Source organism: Ruditapes philippinarum, unplaced genomic scaffold (genome assembly GCF_026571515.1).
Source record: "Ruditapes philippinarum isolate M1 unplaced genomic scaffold, ASM2657151v2 ctg56_1_1_1_1, whole genome shotgun sequence".
NCBI lineage: Eukaryota > Metazoa > Mollusca > Bivalvia > Venerida > Veneridae > Ruditapes > Ruditapes philippinarum.
This window is the reverse complement of record NW_026862156.1, coordinates 476,165-495,312: the sequence shown is the minus strand read 5'-3', so window position 1 is coordinate 495,312 and position 19,148 is coordinate 476,165. Positions and strand designations below refer to the sequence as shown.

The 19,148-nt window shown below is 34.6% G+C and overlaps 1 protein-coding gene across 1 annotated transcript in view; it reads right to left on the bottom strand.

Moving 5' to 3' along the window:
• The window catches only part of LOC132718130 (zinc transporter ZIP10-like), a 116,121-nt gene extending 102,991 nt beyond the window's left edge, over positions 1-13,130 (bottom strand). The window contains exons 1-3 of the mRNA XM_060701754.1: positions 13,026-13,130; positions 9,614-9,728; positions 1,672-2,544 (exon numbers count right to left, since the gene is read on the bottom strand). Coding sequence (XP_060557737.1) covers positions 1,672-2,535 — 864 coding nt within the window. The 5' untranslated portion in view covers positions 2,536-2,544; positions 9,614-9,728; positions 13,026-13,130. The remainder of the gene's footprint in view (positions 1-1,671; positions 2,545-9,613; positions 9,729-13,025) is intronic.
• Between the last annotated feature and the right edge of the window lie 6,018 nt (positions 13,131-19,148).

The window sequence follows — 19,148 nt, the reverse complement described above, 5'->3', positions numbered from 1 at the left end:
TGTTTCTAGTTAACTTATTGAATTTGAAAAAAAACTTATGTACATGATATTTAGTCACAGAAACTGTTTAGTCACACTCTACCAACAGCGGTTGACTATCTTTTGAAAAAATGAAGTCTACATAGTAAGTATATCAAAATTCGATTTTCTCTGTAAAAATATAATTATAATGCAAAATATAAATACCTGCTCTATATTAACAAATCAGTCTAAAAATATGATGAATGATTTTAGGTAATATCCGTTTTATATTCGTAATAAACCGGTGGGTGAGCATGGGTCTCCTCCCTTCAACATTTCAGAATATTAATTTGGTGGTGTTTGACCTAGCAGACAGTACCCGGATGTAAGTGTTTATGTTTTAAATGGGTCACATTACGTACCAAATATGACCAGCTATAAAACAAATTCGAAAAAGTTTTTTGAAAGTCAAAGTGTATTAAATAGTAATCAAATAATTGCCTTTATTGGGCGAGCATAGGTCCGACAAGTCTATAAGGAAAATCAATGACCCCCGGGGCGGGGCCAATTTTGACCCCAGGGTTTTTATTTGAACAACTTTGTAGACACTCACAAGAACATGTTTCATGCTAAATATCTTAGCTCTAGCTCTTTGAGTTCTTTAAAAGAAGATTTTATAAGTTTTTACTATATGCATATAGGGAAAATCAATGACCCCCTGAGGCGGGGCCAATTTTGACCCCAGGGCTTCTATTTGAACAAACTTGGTAGACACTCATTAGAACATGTTTCATGCTAAATATCTTAGCTCTAGCTCTTTGGGTTCTTTAAAAGAAGATTTTTTAAGTTTTTACTATATGCATATAGGGAAAATCAATGACCCCCTGGGGCGGGGCCAATTTTGACCCCAGGGCTTTTATTTGAACAAATTTGGTAGACACCCACTAGAACATGTTTCATGCTAAATATCTTAGCTCTAGCTCTTTGAGTTCTTTAAAAGAAGATTTTATAAGTTTTTACTATATGCATATAGGGAAATTCAATGACCCCCTGGGGCGGGGCCAATTTTGACCCCAGGGCTTTTATTTGAACAAACTTGGTAGACACTCATTAGAACATGTTTCATGCTAAATATCTTAGCTCTAGCTCTTTGGGTTCTTTAAAAGAAGATTTTTTCAGTTTTTACTATATGCATATAGGGAAAATCAATGACCCCCTGGGGCGGGGCCAATTTTGACCCCAGGGCTTTTATTTGAACAAACTTGGTAGACACTCACTAGAAGATGTTTCATGCCAAATATCTAAGCTCTAGCTCTTAGGGTTTTTTAAAAGAAGATATTTAAAGTTTTTTCTTTCGGTTGCCATGGCAACCAGAGTTCTGCATGGAATTAAATTCTTTGAACAATTTTCAAAGGTGACCACCAAAGGAACATTCCTGTGAAGTTTGGATGAAATTGGCCTAGTGGTTTATGAGGAGATGTCATTTAAAGTAAAAGTTTACGGACGGACGACGGACGGACGACGGACTAAAAGCGATCACAAAAGCTCACCCTGTCACTTTGTGACAGGTGAGCTAAAAACAAATTTGAAGTTATTATACATGAACTTAAAATAATGGAAAGATAGTTAACCAAATTATTTATATTTGAAAGTCGAAAAGCCTATTGTTTACACTAAATGTAAATTTGTAAAATAACAAAAATTTTATACTTCTGAAGAATCTGTTCCTCTCTTTTGAACACTATGGTTGTGATCATGTTTGCTAGTGTCATTATGATTGTTTACATTCATCAGATCTTGAGTGGGTTCATCATCATGATTGTGATCTTGTTCATCTGCATGTTCATGCTTCTGGTCATCTGTTTGGTTATGCATGTGGTCACCTGTAAGACCATGTTTCTCTTCATCTCTATGATCATGGTCACCAGTGTAGACAGGTTTGTCTGAGCTATCATGATCATCTGTGTGGTCATGTTCATCGATGTGGTCATGATCATCTGTGTGGTCATGTTCTTCTGTGTGGTCATGATCATCTGTGTGGTCATGTTCATCGATGTGTTCATGTTCATCGATGTGGTCATGATCATCTGTGTGGTCATGTTCTTCTGTGTGGTCATGTTCATCTGTGTGGTCATGATCACCTTGGTGGTAATGTTCATCTGTGTAGCCATTCTTATTTGCATGGCCACAAAGATCAATGGATGTTATTGTGTCTTTTGAATGATTATGATGTGAGTGTAATTTGAGAAAATCTGAACTGCTATTATTTCTATGACAACTGACCTCATGATCAAACTTAAAAATGCCACCAAGACCAAGGTTGTGTAACATGTGTTCAAATCCCTCAAAAGGTATCTCTCTTCCATTTCCATATTTTGTCATCAATTTCATCAAAAAGAAGTCTTTCTCCATGAAATAAAGTTCTTTTGAATCTTCAGTAGCATCAATGCTGTCTGTAAACACATCATACTGTTTAGATATCTGAGCACTTATGTTTGGTGTGTCAGCTTTTGCCTGCCAACCATAATACAGTAAGCACATCAGGCAAATACTTGGACCACTTGAAACACACATGGTGTAGATCTGTAAAAAAGCATCTATGACAGTTATTTTTGAATGAATATGTATTTCCTAACAACTCATACAAATTAATGGCATCTAAGATGCAATGGTATACCATTGAAATTGATGGCCCTGGATCATTCATCTGACTTCCATTGCTATAAATAGTCACAATTCTTCTGAACCGAGTGATGCTCCCTGAGAAGGTTTTGGACACCAGAAAGTATAAAAAAAAAAACTAGAACTATCACTAAATGTGATTAACACCCCCACAAGACTGCTTCGGAAATGAGGATGTTACTAGTAACAGAATACCTTGTAAAAGAATTGAAATATAGAGTTATGGTTGTGGGCAATTAAAGATAGTTGTGGTTCTTGTATGTTGCATTTCCTTTCAATGTGGTTGGCCATTGATGAAGTTTTATTGAATTACTCTGTAATAAGTCCAGAAAGACAAAGAAAAGGAACAAAGGCAATAACTCTATAAATACTGAAGATGGAGTTATAGTTCTTGTGCACTGCACTTCCTCTTTTTGTGCTTGACCATTGTATGAAGTTGTTTTGAATTTTAACCAGTACGTTTTAAGTTATGCTCCAGACAAGGAAAAGTATCAAAGGGCAGTAACTCTGTATTTTGTCAAAATGGAGTTATGGCTCTTATGCACTGCACTTCCTTTTAATGTCCTTGACAACTGTATGAAGTTGTATTGAATTCCAAACAGTAGTTTTCAAGTTATGCTCTGGACAAGGAAAAGTAACAAAGGGCAATAACTCTGTAATTTGTCAAGATGGAGTAATGGTTCTTGTGCACTGCACTTCCACTCAATGTGCTTGACCATTGTATGAAGTTATATTGAATTCCAACCATTAGTCTTCAAGTTATGCTCCGGACCAAAAAAGCAATGGAAAGGTAACAAAGGACAATAACTCTGTAATTAGTCAAGATGGAGTTATGGCTCTTGTGCACTGCACATCCCCTTATTGTGCTTTACCATTGTATGAAGTTGTTTTGAATTCCAACCAGTAGTTTTCAAGTCATGCTCTGGACAAGGAAAAGTAACAAAGGGCAGTAACTCTGTAATAAGTCAAGATGGAGTTATGGTTCTTGTGCACTGCACTTCCTCTCAATGTGCTTGATCATTGTATGAAGTTATAATGAATTCCAACAATTAGTCTTAAAGTTATGGTCCGGACAAAAGAAAAAAATGGAAAAGTAACAAAGGGCAATAACTCTGTAATTACTTTAGATAGAGTTATGGTTCTTATGCACTGCACTTCCCCTTACTGTGTTTGACAATTGTATGAAGTTGTTTTGAATTCCAACCAGTAGTTTTCAAGTTATGCCCCGACAAGGAAAAGTAGCAAAGGGCAATAACTCTGTAATTAGTCAAGATGGAGTTATGGTTCTTGTGCATTGCACTTCCTCTCAATGTGCTTGACCATTGTATGTAGTTATATTGAATTCCAACAATTTGTCTTCAAGTTATGGTCCGGACAAAAGAAAGCAATGGAAAAGTAACAAAGGGCAATAACTCTGAAACTACTTTAGAAAGAGTTATGGTTCTTATGCACTGCACTTCCCCTTTTTGTGTTTGACAATTGTATGAAGTTGTTTTGAATTCTAAGCAGTAGTTTTCAAGTTATGCCCCTGACAAGGAAAAGTAACAAAGGGCAATAACTCTGTAATTAGTCAAGATAGAGTTATGGTTCTTGTGCACTGCACTTCCTCTCAATGTGCTTGACCATTGTATGTAGTTATATTGAATTCCAACCATTAGTCTTCAAGTTATGCTCCGGACAAGGAAAATGCAACAGATGTCTGGACCGACCGACCGCCCGACCACCGGGTGACTCCTATATACCCCCCCAATCTTCGTTTTTGGGGGTATAATGAACAAAGGGCAAAAACTCCAAAATTAGGAAAGGCAGAGTTATGGTTTTTTGCACTGCACTTCTATTCAATGACATCTATCTATCTATAAAGTTTCATGATAATATCTCTTATAGTTTCAGAGTTATGTCCTGGACAAAAGTCAAAAAGTAAAAGTAAACAAAGGGCAATAACTTCAAAATAAGGCAAGGCAGACTTATGGTTCTTTAGCTATGCACTTCTACCCAATGAGACCTATCTACCTACAAAGTTTCATGTTGATATCTTATAATCTCTTATACTTTTAGAGTTATGTCCCGGACAAAGTTCAAAGTGTAAAAACAAACAAAGGGCAATAAGTCAAAAATTAGGCAAGGCAGAGTTACAGTTCTTGTGCACTGCACACCTACTCAATGAGATCTATCTACCTACAAAGTTTCATGGTGATACCTCTTACAGTTTTAGAGTTTTGTTCTGGACAAAGTGTAACAAGAAATGTCCAACGACACATATATCCCACTTTCTAGCCCTTGACACACATTGGTAATTTGGTTAGAGAAACTTGCCATAAATGGGTACATTGAAGTATTCAATTATGGTAAAAAAGAGAAATAATGAAGACTTTGCAATAAATAGTTTTCAAGATGAGATATTCAAGGCCTTGACCTTTGACCTAGTGACCACAAAATCAATAGGGGCTACTTACTAGTTATGACCAATCAATATAAGAAATATAAAGACTTTGTGATAGTTTTCAAGATAATAAGCGGAAATTATTCTGACATTTAAGGCCCCTGTGATCTAGTAACCCCAAAAGCAATACGGATCTTCTGTTGGTTATGACAAATTACTATGTGAAATATGAAGATAATTATCTTTCAAGATAATGAACTGAAATCCTCTATCATTCAAAGACCCTGTGACTTTGACCTTTGACCTGGTGACCCCAACATCAATAAGGGTCATCTACTAGTGATGACCAATCAATATGACTGTGAGGTATGAAGACTTTGTGATGAATTGTAACCAAGATAATGAGTGGAAACCATTCTGACATTTAAGGCCCCTGTGACCTTGACCTTTGACCTAGTGACCCTTAAATCAATAGGGGTCATCTACTAGTTATGACCAATCAATATGTGAAATATGAACACTTTGTGATTAATAGTAACCATGATAAAAAAGCAGAAATCATTTTACCATTCAAGGCCCCTGTGACCTTGACCTTTGACCTAGTGACCCAAAAATCAATAGGGGTCATCTACTACTATTGACCAATCAATATGTGAAATATGAAGGTTTTGCGATTATAATATTAACAAGCAATTATAATAGTATTGCAAGCAATACATAAGTCCCCTACCGGTTAGAACCCAAGCAACATTCTGATGGGCCATTGGCCATTCAATTTTACCAGTGAATGACATGAATGAACTTAAATCTTATGAGTTGAAAGTTTGTCTATATCAAAGTAATGCGTTAAGTTTCCTGCCTAGTAAGGAAATTATATTTATACAACCTTGCCATATTATTACGATGTGGGATTTTAAAGTAAATCCTATAAGGAATGAAGAAGTTGGAGTAAAAAATACCAATTTCTCGAAAAAAATCGGGTGATGTGGTTGATGACCAGAAACTTATATTTAAAGTTTTAAGTAAACACCTTAAGAAATAAAGAACTTTTACTGAAAAAGGTGAAAAATTTAAATCAGAAATCTTGAAATTCAGGCTATTTGTTGCCATAGCAACCAGAATTATGCAAAATTGATTTAAAGTTGTAATGTAACAAAATTATTGTTATTTCCACATTATTTCGAAACTACTAAGTGTTTATCAAAAGAGTCATTTATATTAAACAATGCAGAATTGCTTAAAATCAAGTGAATGAAATGGTCAACATGTTTTCTATTGACATTTTGATAGTTAAAGTAAAAGCTTTTGTATTTTTTAAAACTATGAAAATTAAAATATCTACAATGAAAAATAACATTCAATATAGATGCACCTGTCATTATTTTGCCTGCCCAGGGGGGCGGCAGGCTGACCCAGGGGAATTTGACATCTTAAAATGTTTGAAGTCTAAATCCCTACCCTAAAGACAACCATTTTTGTCTAAATCCCTACCCTTGAGCCTGCTTGGTGCATCATATGCCCCGGGGGTAGGGGAGAGGGTAAATATCTAAGAGATCAATCAATAAATAAAACTGTTATCAGAAAAACAATGGAAAAATATATAAGTACAAAGGCTTATCATTAGGAAAATAATGAATTCAGATTAATGGGCCTCTGACGTAAGGTAGGTATAGTCCCAATGATTATATATGTATCAATTTCAGTTTAATAACTTTGATAGTATTCAAATGATTAGACTTAGAAGAAACTTATAAAATGGGTATTTTCTAGGGCTGTGCATTGCCATTATTTTCTGTCACGATACATATCACGATATTTGTTTTTCAAAACGATGCGATTCACGATATGTATAATTGCATACTTTGAAGAAATGCGATGCATATTGCGAGTCTTATGTTGCGATGCGATCTGTATCACGACTTTCAGACTCAGTATATAAAAAATTTGGCCATTTGTTTACAGCATAATTACGAATATAATATAAAACTATTACAATAACAAAAAAATAAACTCTTTAACTTGTTGTTATAACTTAGTTTCCGATTTTGATTTTTCAACAATTTACTTTTCTGATTACTTGAGGATTAAAGGTATTTTTAATTATACCATAACAGCAAATTGATATCTACTAGCTATTCTAACACTAAAGTCCACTACTGTAAATATGGCAGTTTAACAATTTCAGTCTTACAATACACCACTAATGATTTTTCTTGAGAACAAAATAGTAACAAGTGATCTGCAATTAGGTCAACAACTGTGAAAATGACAGTTTATAATTTTCAGTCTCAGTTTTCTCGAAAGATTTGTGCTCAACCCCAGAGTATTTTATTTTGAGTTTGCAAATTTTGCAAATTTTGCAAACACTCCACGTCCGGTCTTCCACATTATACAACACTGTCTGATGGTTCCCCAAAAACTACAATGTTCCCAAAACTCGTGAATTATATGACCAGGGAGGATTGACTGTAATTTCCCCTTCTACATATTTTGCAGTCTTCATGGTTTTGTTGGGTTTTTTTACGGGAAAATGATGTCAACGGAAATGAAAGTATAAATTTTATACGTGACGAATATCACGTTGTCACCATCACTATTTTAATCTGACATTAAGTGCGACAAAATTAAATTACAAATTCATGTTTGTAGGTTGTTTTTTCTTGAAATCGCACAGATCTTTAATTATGTTTTTATTATAAACAAGTTCAAAGAACACCAGCCCATTTACATGGAATTGATAAAAGTTGGTTAGTAACGATTGCGGACATGGGGAAACGAAATGACAACGATGGTATGATAATAGTTGCGCTTGTTTATTGTTTTCGTCTGAGCTATTTTTCTTTCTTCAGTCTTTCAAAAAATACGTTTGTCCTTATATTCCTGGAAGATATTGTTAGTGTATTGCGATACATTCCCGCTGTTTCTATACATCAGCAGGTGAAATATGTATTGCATCGCAATATATTGGAATTTGTAATTTCACATGAAAGGACAAGACAGATCGCGATGCATCGATGAATCGTTACACCTCTAGTATTTTCAAGGGGCATAATTCTGAAAATAATGCATCCAGGGTTGTAGGCCTTCTTAGTATGGTAGTGGTATCTTTCATAGTATAGAATGTGTCACAGGGTGAGAAAAATGTGCAGCCTGACCGGGACTCAAACCCTCGGCATACCGTTCCGCGGCTCTACCGACTGAGCTATCCGGCCGCTTACACATTTTCTCCCGTAATTAATCAGTTCTGAACCGTGACATACTCCCCTGCTATATTGATATTCGTCCTCGAATTTCACAGAGTTACAGAGCAATGTAAATTAAACTCTGAGCTATATCAGTCACGGCCCCACGTTGGGCGCCAAATGTCACAGGGTGAGAAAAATGTGCAGCCTTACCGGGACGCGAACCCGGGACCCTCGGAATACCATTCCACGGCTCTACCGACTGAGCTATCCGGCCGCTTACACATTTTCTCCCGTAATTAGTGAACAGTTCTGAACCGTGACAGAATGTATGACTTTTAAAAACTTAAACCAATGCGGACAGCCGGACACAGACACACAATCGATCGTATAAGCTCTTTAACCCTTTACCCCATGAATACCTATTTTAACGCATATGCGACCAGTGCAGATCCAGATCAGCCTGCACATCCATGCAGTCTAATCAGGATCTCCACTGTTCCCTTTTCAGTCAGAAATTCTTTTATGGATATAAAATAGAAACAGTGGAGATCCTGATCAGACTGCACGGATGTGCAGGCTGATCTTGATCTGCACTGGTCGCATATGCATTAAAACACGTATCTATGGAGTAAACGGTTAATATTTTCCTAGAATAGTTTAGCTACAAAATAAACCTTGTTACCTAGTTTCTGACTCCACATGACCCAGTTTCTATAGGGATGGTAAGCATGCTGACCAAGTTTAATTATGATTGAACCATATCTGTGGCCTCTTAGAGTGTTAAAACACTAAAAGTTGAGGCCAGACTTGCGAAGACAGACATTCGCCGATCACAATAGCTTCGTGCTCACAGCTAAGGTGAGCTAAAAACTTACAACACTTAAACTTCTTATTTTATTTTAACAATAAATTTAACACAAAAAGTCATTAAAATAAAAAGGACATTCTTCCTCCTCCTGCGGCCAAACCTGGACACCACTTCCACATTTATACCTGAAATAGAGGGCATTTTTATAATCTTTACGGTTTCAAACTTTATTAAGGTTCATTTAAATTGGACCAAAAATGTTCTAAGATTTGACCTAGTGACTTAATTTTGACCCCTCATGACCTAATTTCGAACATGTTCTAGATTTCATAGAGATGAACATTTACACTAGGTTTCATGAAGAATAAGCCAAAAATGTGGCCTCTAATGTGTTCACATTCTTTTTCTAAGATTTGACCTAGTGACATAGTTTTTGACCCCACATGACCCAGCTTTGAACTTTGCCGAGATTTCAGCCATACATTATGACCTCATGAAGAAACGACAATTATAGCTCACCATGAGTGACATGAACACAAAGCTACAAAAAGAACTGACAAAATTTTCTTAAGCTGCGTTGCATGGTGTACTCACAATCTGGTGCACTCTCCTAAAGAGCCTGGATAGGAGCAGGAGCCTGGATGGGAGCTTGAGTCGGTATAGGAGCTTGAGCCTGGATAGGAGCTTGAGCCTAGATAGGAGCTTGAGCCTGGATTTTTTAAAAATTAATAATTAAGTAGCACAACTTAACAAAGTTTTCAAACATATATTTTGATAGATAAAACAATAGGTTGTTTTTAATTCTATTGGAACAAAATGGTACTGAATTTTGTTTTTCGTTTTTGTTAATTGACACATTATTTTCTCAAAAATCTGCTAGTAGTCTATCAAACTAATCTTGCAATTATGGTGGGGAATCACATGATATGGAGACCACATGACATGGTATCGCAGCAATCGATAATCTTTCAGATTCAGGTGTCCACTAGAGAAATCTTTGTCAATATCTTTTGTTTAATAGAAAATATTTTGTTGAGAGCATGCAGAGTATGCGTAACTGACAGGACTTGCAATAGCCATCAGTGACATTATAAACATTATTGTACTTTTTCAGGAGAATCCACTAATTTTAAGTTTAAAGGAACATAATGCTTAAATTTGTGAGTAAAATTTCAATTATTGAATCAACAGATCATACTTATCCTCTTATTGAAGAAAATGGCTCATTTCCGCATTACTATTCTTCAGAAATTATTTTTTCATCCAAACATACCTCCAATTATTACATTTGCGCTACATGAGCGCAATATATTTATAGTGTATTTCGAAGATTTTCTTTCATGTCTTTAAGAAATCAAATGCAAATTTTTACATCAGAATTCTCCTTGATGTCATTGGAGTGAAAACTCTTTCATTTGAAATAAAGTTTACAAATGAATAATGGGACTTTAAGATACCATGTTACGTGGTCACCATATCAATGATTCCCCACCATGTCAATGATAAAATACACATATTTAGACCACAGAAGTGCAATACCCCTTATGTTTTGTATGGCTTTCAGAAAAAAAGAGTTTTTTTTGGCCTCAGACTCATTTAATGTTAAGGAAATCATTTATGAAATTCCACTCATAATGTCATTGTGCCCGAATACCTTTTTCGAAGACGCCTTTGCATCAAAAATGAAAGTACACATGTATAAACGGATGCATTCGTATGGAGAATTTTCATTGGTCGTGTGAAAACCTTAGACTAATGAAAATACTCCGTACAAAAAATAAAGAGAAGAGCACTCTGCAGAACCATTAATACTTGTATTACGATTTGGAATTCGACATATCTGAAAAACGATTGTTATAGTTTTAAAATATGATGTTTTGATTGAACAGTTATTACAAATAATAATATAATTTGATTATATTTATATGCGCAATACAAAAAATAACCATTCATTTCGAATAAACTGACATTTTAATAGTCAAGTAATTTTGACAAAAACCCAGCGGTCAGGTCTCTGTCGAGTTACACTTGCGGTGACTTCGAGATTGCATATCTTCTTATATCTTGAAAAACACTTCAAAAACACGAATAAAAATATCGCCGTCGTCTCTACTGTAGACCTTTCGCGGTTACTCCCCTTTTTTATTTTGTGGCGTCGAAATTCCAGAGTCCCGGGATGTAAAAACCGGCCAAAGTCTATTACCCGGGACCCGGATTCCATAAGTTTGTCAAATTCCCGACAATCGGGAATGGTCTTCTATCTAAAGCCCCGTGTATGCCCGCCACATAATGGTGTTAATACATAATTGCTTACATGCAAACATTATTTATCTATTTATCTCTGACGTCTGAGTACTGCCAACCCCTAATTAAATGGAATAATTTATGATGCAACTGACATGGCTATCGGTATCCTACAATATTCAACGTGTTTTCCAGAATTTTATCTTTTTACACTTTTGTTGTCTGTGTACCACGGAAATATGAATAGTCTTTTGGAAGAATTGTAATAAATGTGCAAGCCCGTAAAGAGGAAAGGAAGCTACGGGCCGAATTATAGTCAACCCGGCCCCAAGTTAACCCGGCCCCAAGTCAACCCGGCCTCAAAATTGGTCAACCCGGCCCCAAAATTGGTCAATTCGGCCCCACAGTATTTTTATTTAGTCAATGCGGCCCCGAAATTGGTCAGTGCGGCCCCAAAATCGGTCATTCCGGCCCCAAAATATGTATTTTTCAAGGAAAACTTTTCAGGTCATTTTGTTGTATGATGGAATAAAATTATTAATTGAATAGTATTAACTATAGAACAATAGTAAAAAAACGCGAACTGGCATAAAAGTGTCGGTAAATTAAATTGCGCCGATTAAGACTTAATACGCAATAGTGATAATGAATAATTATATAACATCAACAATTATATGTAACTCAACATTATTTCAGATGTGATAATCAAACAGTTTATTCAATTAACAAAAAAGGTATAGCTGTGAAAACAAATCCTTTAAATTCGATGTAAATTAAAATGGTTTCATAAGTGTTAATGCGATAATTAGAAAGAAATGCATAGAATTTCGAGTTAAAAGGTTTGTATAAATTAAGTTTACAACATTTTTTTCCCAGTTCATTTGAATGTTTTTATTGAATACATTCATCAGTATAATTAATATTTGTTTCGTATTTTATTAACTTATTTTCAAAGAATATTTACTGTGTAAAAATATTGGAATATCAAAAAGTGTTTGAAAAAATGATAGTGTTTTGTGTTAAATCATTTTATGTCAATATGACTGATAACTGTATTGACTGTGGATATATTGTGCGTGACAGACAGGAGGCAGTGACCTAGCTGCGATACCTGTGGTAGATGGCAGCATCTCTATAATTAATCTTACTTAAAAACTGTTAAAGGAAACACTTTAGTGTTTCTTTTTTTAACATACAATAACATAGTAATGATTTGAACATAAGGTTTCTTTTCAATGATTTGTCAAAAAAAAGTTTAGTTTTTTCTTAATACTTCTATCGTAGAGAGGTTAAGGTTGAAGACAGACGTCACCTTATTTTCGCGACGGCAAAAACAGTAAACTATGTATGTGTTGCTTGTTTGTTAATATTGATAGTTTTTATATAAAATAAATAATAAAAGATATCATCGTTAAACTTTTGTTGTTGTTTTTGTTGTTAATTTTTATTTATTTCTTGATAAGTGTTTATATTTTAAAGCAAAAAAAATAAATAAAAAAAAATGGGGCCGGGTTGACCAGAAATAACATTGGTTTGGGGCCGGGTTGACCAATTTGGGGCCGGGCTGACTTGAGGCCGGGTTGACTTGGGGCCGGGTTGACTTGTACCGTACGGGCCTGAGAGCTGGCCATTTCCTTGTTAAAAGCACGTGTTATCAATTTAAACAAACAATTGAGACACACATTCCACCAAATCATTTGTAATCATGAAGAATTTAACTTAACTTGTCATTATGAAGCTGAAACTATTTAAAGTCGTTTACCTCACAACATTGGTGTCGTGTGAAATTACATGTGAAAATATGGCGATTCCTTTCCCGTTGCAGTAAGTGAATGGACTGCGCGTGCGCAATCGCTTACCTGACTCACATACTGTCACGTGATTTTCACGACTTACGCACTCGGAATATCTCGGCTATTATTGATAATTATTATGAAAGGACCGAGAAGATGCAACTTAACCTAATCTTTTATTTATATTAAATTATCATTCTTGTGATTTTAAGGTATTTATTCACCTAATGCATTACCTACGCGTTGAATAGTATTAAAATAGGCTAGAATTAATGTCAACCACGGATTTATATTAATAATATATATCCGTGTGTCAACTAAGGGGCATGGGTTCAAACCCAAGAAGAGTCAACTTTTTTATTTCTATATTTTTTAAGTATGTCTCAGATCCCTTTTGGAAGAAAAAAGTGTTATTTTTAAGAATATAATTATTATACGTATTTATTGATTTATTATTAAATCTTACAAATGCCAAATTTAAACCTGAAATTTACAAAGTATAGATAAAATCAAAACAACACGGTAAAAGTATTTTATATTTGACAATATTAACCAGTAGATATACTTTTAAGAAAATTTAGGCAAACTTTGAAAACATTCCTCACTTTGGTAAATATTAAGGATGTTTGAATAAGGCTAAGTAGGAAAATGGTCAAACAATTAAGTGGGTGGGGTAACATTTTTGTACATATTTAGTACAAACTATCAGTAGCGTAACCGAACATACGCCAAATAGATCTTTCAAATAGAACGGTCTGGAGACAGACTAATTTTACGAAAAATGCTGTCTCGGTTGAGTCACGTGATTGGGTTATCTACCGACCGTGATATGGCATAGCACATCACCATTCAAAAATCAAATTATAAGATAATGTTTTGTTAAATCAATCAAAAAATTACTAAAAACTAACTGACTACATTATATTATCAGTTTTTACTTTAAAAGTAACAGTTTTATAGATTTGCAATATAATTAAAAGTTTTCGTTCCCGGTGTCAAGGTAAAAATCTACTGCTCATTATTTGAAAATAGGTCCGAGTTTCATGAGCTTTTTTAAAATTTATGCACTGTTCAATGACAAAATAGAAATTAATTTTACAGAGAAAAGATGTTATTAAATCGTATCATGTAAAAATATTATACTATTTCACGATGTTATTTACAAATATTTGATGTTTAATTTGGTGTATTTTCAAAATGGTACCGATTATCGGCAAATATTCTGTACAAACAATCTTTTTTAACAAAGATGGCTTTAAAAACATCATTTTCTGAAATATTTATCCTTTTGTTCAAAAATTTAAAGATTTTTAAATAACATCATGTCGTTAAAACTTTCATTTTTGTTCTTGTATTTAACCCATTACTTCATGAGCATTTTGTGAAAAATGGCTGTTTTCATTGAAAAGTCTCCCGTTACAAGTTCAAATTGCTATAATACTACAAAAACTGCTTCAACACTAATCAAACTTGGTACAAATGTTCACTGGACCATTGCCCTTGCAACAACATGCTCAGACTTAAATTTTCTGTTACCATAACAACGAGGGGACATCTCAAAATTGCCAAAAATCACTATTTTGCGTTGATTTTTTCCATCAAAATTGATTTCAAAGTGCTGCAACTTCTCAATGGATTGAGATAGAGTCAAATGCTTTTCAGCGTTGGTTACACGGTACCTTATGATCAATCTGGGGTCATTTATAGCCTCTCACAAGTCCAAAATTTTCTTGGCGATGAGGGGGACTCCGCCCCCCTTCAAACCCCCCTAAACAGAAGGGGCACATCCCCCTTCTGGCAACCCCCTGATATATCTTTTGGTTGGGGGCCGCGCCGAAAAAGAGGTCACTTTTTTAACAACATTTCTCAAACAAAAACAAGTGTTGGGGGCCTAAATAAGGCATTTTTTCACCATTTTAGACAACAAAAAGGGGGGAGGGTGAAAAAGGCGTTAAAAGGCGTGTATATAACGTAATGGGTTAATATTCGCCCTTTTCTTGAACACTTACATAATTTGCTTATAGCAAAGTATACCGATTTATACCGAGACATGTTTAATTGTAGCGAGAAGGGTTTACATAGCATGTTTCCAGACCATTCTATTTGAAAGACCCTGGCGTACTATACGAAAAAGTGTTTAAAAAAAGTTAAAAATTAGATGTCAAAATCAGTACCCTAACTCTGGTTAGGCACCGCCGAGAGTTTTGACTCATAAAGTAAAAAAAGAAAAAAGGATTAGAATTATTATTGTTAAATGGAGATTTAAAATTTGCATCGGTATTTTTGGCTGTAAGTATGTTAAGAATGTGGTTTACATTAGAAGTTAAAAGTGGCGTCCACATGTAAAACTTCCGAGGAACTCGAGTCCCGATATGTTGATATATTCAATAGCATCATTTTAAACGATGAGCAAAAACACGGGGATGGAACTCCATATGTATCTCAAAAATGAGCATCGGTAAAAATTATATGTGAATTTCCGCTGCACCAGAGGTGAAGCATAATACCAGATGTGACTCTAAAAATAGGTCAATCGCAGGGTAACTTTTCATCTTTTTAAACATTTATATAAAATTCAATCCTTTTTTTTTTAAAGAAAATCGAAATGTGATTCTACCCTCCTGACTTTCCTCTATGTTACCCATTTTTGTTTTGGATTTCTATGTAGTCTTCATCGAGATATTCTTTCCGTCGTGGGTTCTGGTGTGTCCAAAACATGCAATGTAAATGAAGAAAATGTCACTAAACGGACTCAAAAAAACACAGAGATTCTACAGACTGATGCTTAACATTCAGACAAATCCTGATTTAAACATTTATTGAAGAGATTTGGCTACAAACGAAGGGAATCGCTGCTCAAAATTGCATTTGAGCTCCATATGAGCCGAAAAAAACAGGGGTTCCAGCCCCGTGAAAAAGTTACTCTGTTAAAATGAGATTGGTCCGATGCATGATTTAAGTACAGGTAAATCGGAATATTTAAAATAGGTAAAATATGTAGTAGTTTGTCATTTAATCATATTCAAATGCGTGTTGTTGTTTTTTTTTTTATATCAAATTATATCGAATATTATTTGGGTTGATTAATAATTATAATAAGATTGAAATAAAGAGAAAGATTAAAACTTTGTGCTATTTATAGACAAGGTTCGTTTCAAGCTGAAACGATGTAATACAATGTAATATATTTATTTATATATCATTTTGTTTTTCAAGTAGTAAGTGCATTGGAGTTCCTGGCAAATGAAAGGGACAAGAAAGCTGCTGCCTACTAACTATATATGTTTCGACGTTTGAAATTGTCATCACACCTGTGACGACAGAACACTGTTGCCTTTAAGGGTTGAGGCATCAAAATTGTGCAAGCAGCCGCCCTTTGTGCAAGCAGCTGCCTTTTATCCATGTATGATTGTTAGAAGCGACTAAATGGTTTTGAACTTCTGGAGTTTATGCATCTCTTAGCTCCAGCAGGTGAGATGGTTTTGGCCATTGTATTGCTATAAGTTTGTGAACTCCCGATGTTAGGCAAAATCATCTTCCCAGTTTAGGGAGCATATTACCTTAATTGTGTTAATGCGCCATAAAACCAAAACCAAACAAAAGAGGGAAGCTATATTTACAGACGATACAATGGCTGTGCAGGTGGTAAAAACTAGGGATGTCATTCGGAGTCCGAATATCCGAACGTTCGGATTACGATTCGGTGTCCGGAGCCGATTTTCGGATCCGGATGTTCGTATAAAATATTTCAGAATATTGAGAAAATGTGATAAATACATGTACATGCGTTGAGATAATCGACGTAGACATGGTGTTGACACCATATTGTATATTGTACCTTAGTTTGACAATACACATCATAATGTCTGCAGACCACAAAAAATCAATAATTACTATATTAATTACGAGTAAAGTATGACACATGTTGTTAATCTATATTAAACACCATGAGGATTGCGATTGTCATCGGCAACGATGTTACATTTTTATGTCCAAATTAAAAATTTTAATTAGGCTATTATTTTTTTACATATATTTCAGTTTAACGACCCGTCGACTCCTTATTTTGAGAAAATAAATAAGATAATCAACTAAAAAAATGCACTTACGAATAATAATATGTTAATTATCACAGCTTTTATTGAAAAAATATTCTACTAAAATTATCTTTATTTTGTAAAAACATTATGTTAAAATTTAGATAACTAATACTTCTCATTCTCCGTTCCCATTTGTTACAATATAAAATACATGTTGTATTGAATTCAGTACTTGAAATGAACAATATGATCTCCTTTTTGTTTATTTAGCTAGTCATTATTGTATTTTTATATTGTGATATTAGTGATTTTTGACTGTTATTTTTCTGTTTGTTTGTTGTTATAACCAGTTGCATATTATATGCCTTGGTTTAATATAAACTGAAACTGAAACTGAAATTGATACGATAATTATCCGACAAAATAACTTTCTCCTTTAGTATTAATCAAACATGTGCATTTTTTTAAAAACAATTTTTTCACAGTTTTTTTTTTCACTTATGAACACCTAAAATGTGTGTAATTCATGTAAGTTTCGGCAACTTCTTTGATGATTCGAATCAAACAGCCAGGGCTACATGTTGGTAAACATCAAAGATTGGCAGATTCTTTTGAAAAGCTGGCTACACACCTGTCAAAGGTCATCGTGTGTAAATTGTATGCGTCTTATTGAACAATGGAAACAATATACACTTAACAAATCTTATAAGTGTGCACCATTTATGTCCTTATAACTTTTTCGTTTATCAATATATTTCTACAAAAGTTTGTGTACTGACTATTGGCTGCATTCCCACACTTTTCCCGTGTTCAGGCATGTCAATTTTAATTATGAGGTGCGTTCAACCATGAACGAACGGAATTCACAAAATGCACGAGAAATTGTCAGAATGGGTGAAATAAAATTGCACATGATATTCTCGGATACGATAGATGTCCACCTATCAGAAAAACACCACATGGGTAGATTATCTATACAACAGCATGACATAGCCCGGGGATTGGTCAACGCTGGAGTACACCAAACAGAGGTTGGTAACAAAATTTATTTGTTTAAATGATTATTTTAATTCCTTTGCATTGTAAAAGCCGAATGTCATTTTTTTTTAGCCAATGAATTTTAACGAATTCCAACTGCATGGGGAGAATTTTCAAAGGTGAAATAAACAGAGAACTGGCATCGTGGTACATTCCAGGCACCATAATATCTAACAACGTGTAATGCCCCGATGTGCAACCTCAGTTAATAACAAGTGACACACTTTATTGAATGATTTATATTTTGACGATTAAATTAGTAATACATTTAACATTACCCAAACAAAAAAATCATTTTTATTTACTTAACAAAAAATGTATTTTTCCCTCGATGGGGGTTTCCCGCGTTTTAAAAGGGAATCAATTTTTGGGGGAACTTTCCCACCAAAAACTAAAAACGGTCAAACATCGTTTGACTTCCGGGCTGAAATACACAGCGGGGGGGCACTAAGATCGGAACATCATTTTGAAGAACCGATTTTTTGGACTGCATTCACATATTTTAGTAATACATCTTAAATTTGTATCTTGAATGAAAAAAAAATGAATAAAAATGATACTGTGTCTCTTTTCTGTATTTATTCAAAATTTCAGCATGATCGGGCAAATATTGATACACCTATGAAACCATTTATACATGCACACTTATAAGATTTGTTAAATGTATTTTAATTATTTTAACTAAAAACGAAGCTACCTTTACCAAGAAAGTGAGGAAGTCGGTAATATGGTGAATCAAAAGGACACTTGCGTTGGGCCGTCCAAAAGCTCGTGAAACACGTCTTGGTACATTACCACTGGCTAATGAATAGATATGTCCGTCCTTGTTTTGGTAGTTCTACTCATTATGTAAGTGTCTACGGAACGGTCACTCAGCACAATGGAGAGACTGGACACATATTTCAAATTTGCTGCAAGAAAACAACCTTGTCTTGCTGCAATGTATTTCTCTTCTGAGTTATTATATAATTTATTAAGATATGAGCGTCTGTTCAAAGGAGAATTAAATATGCT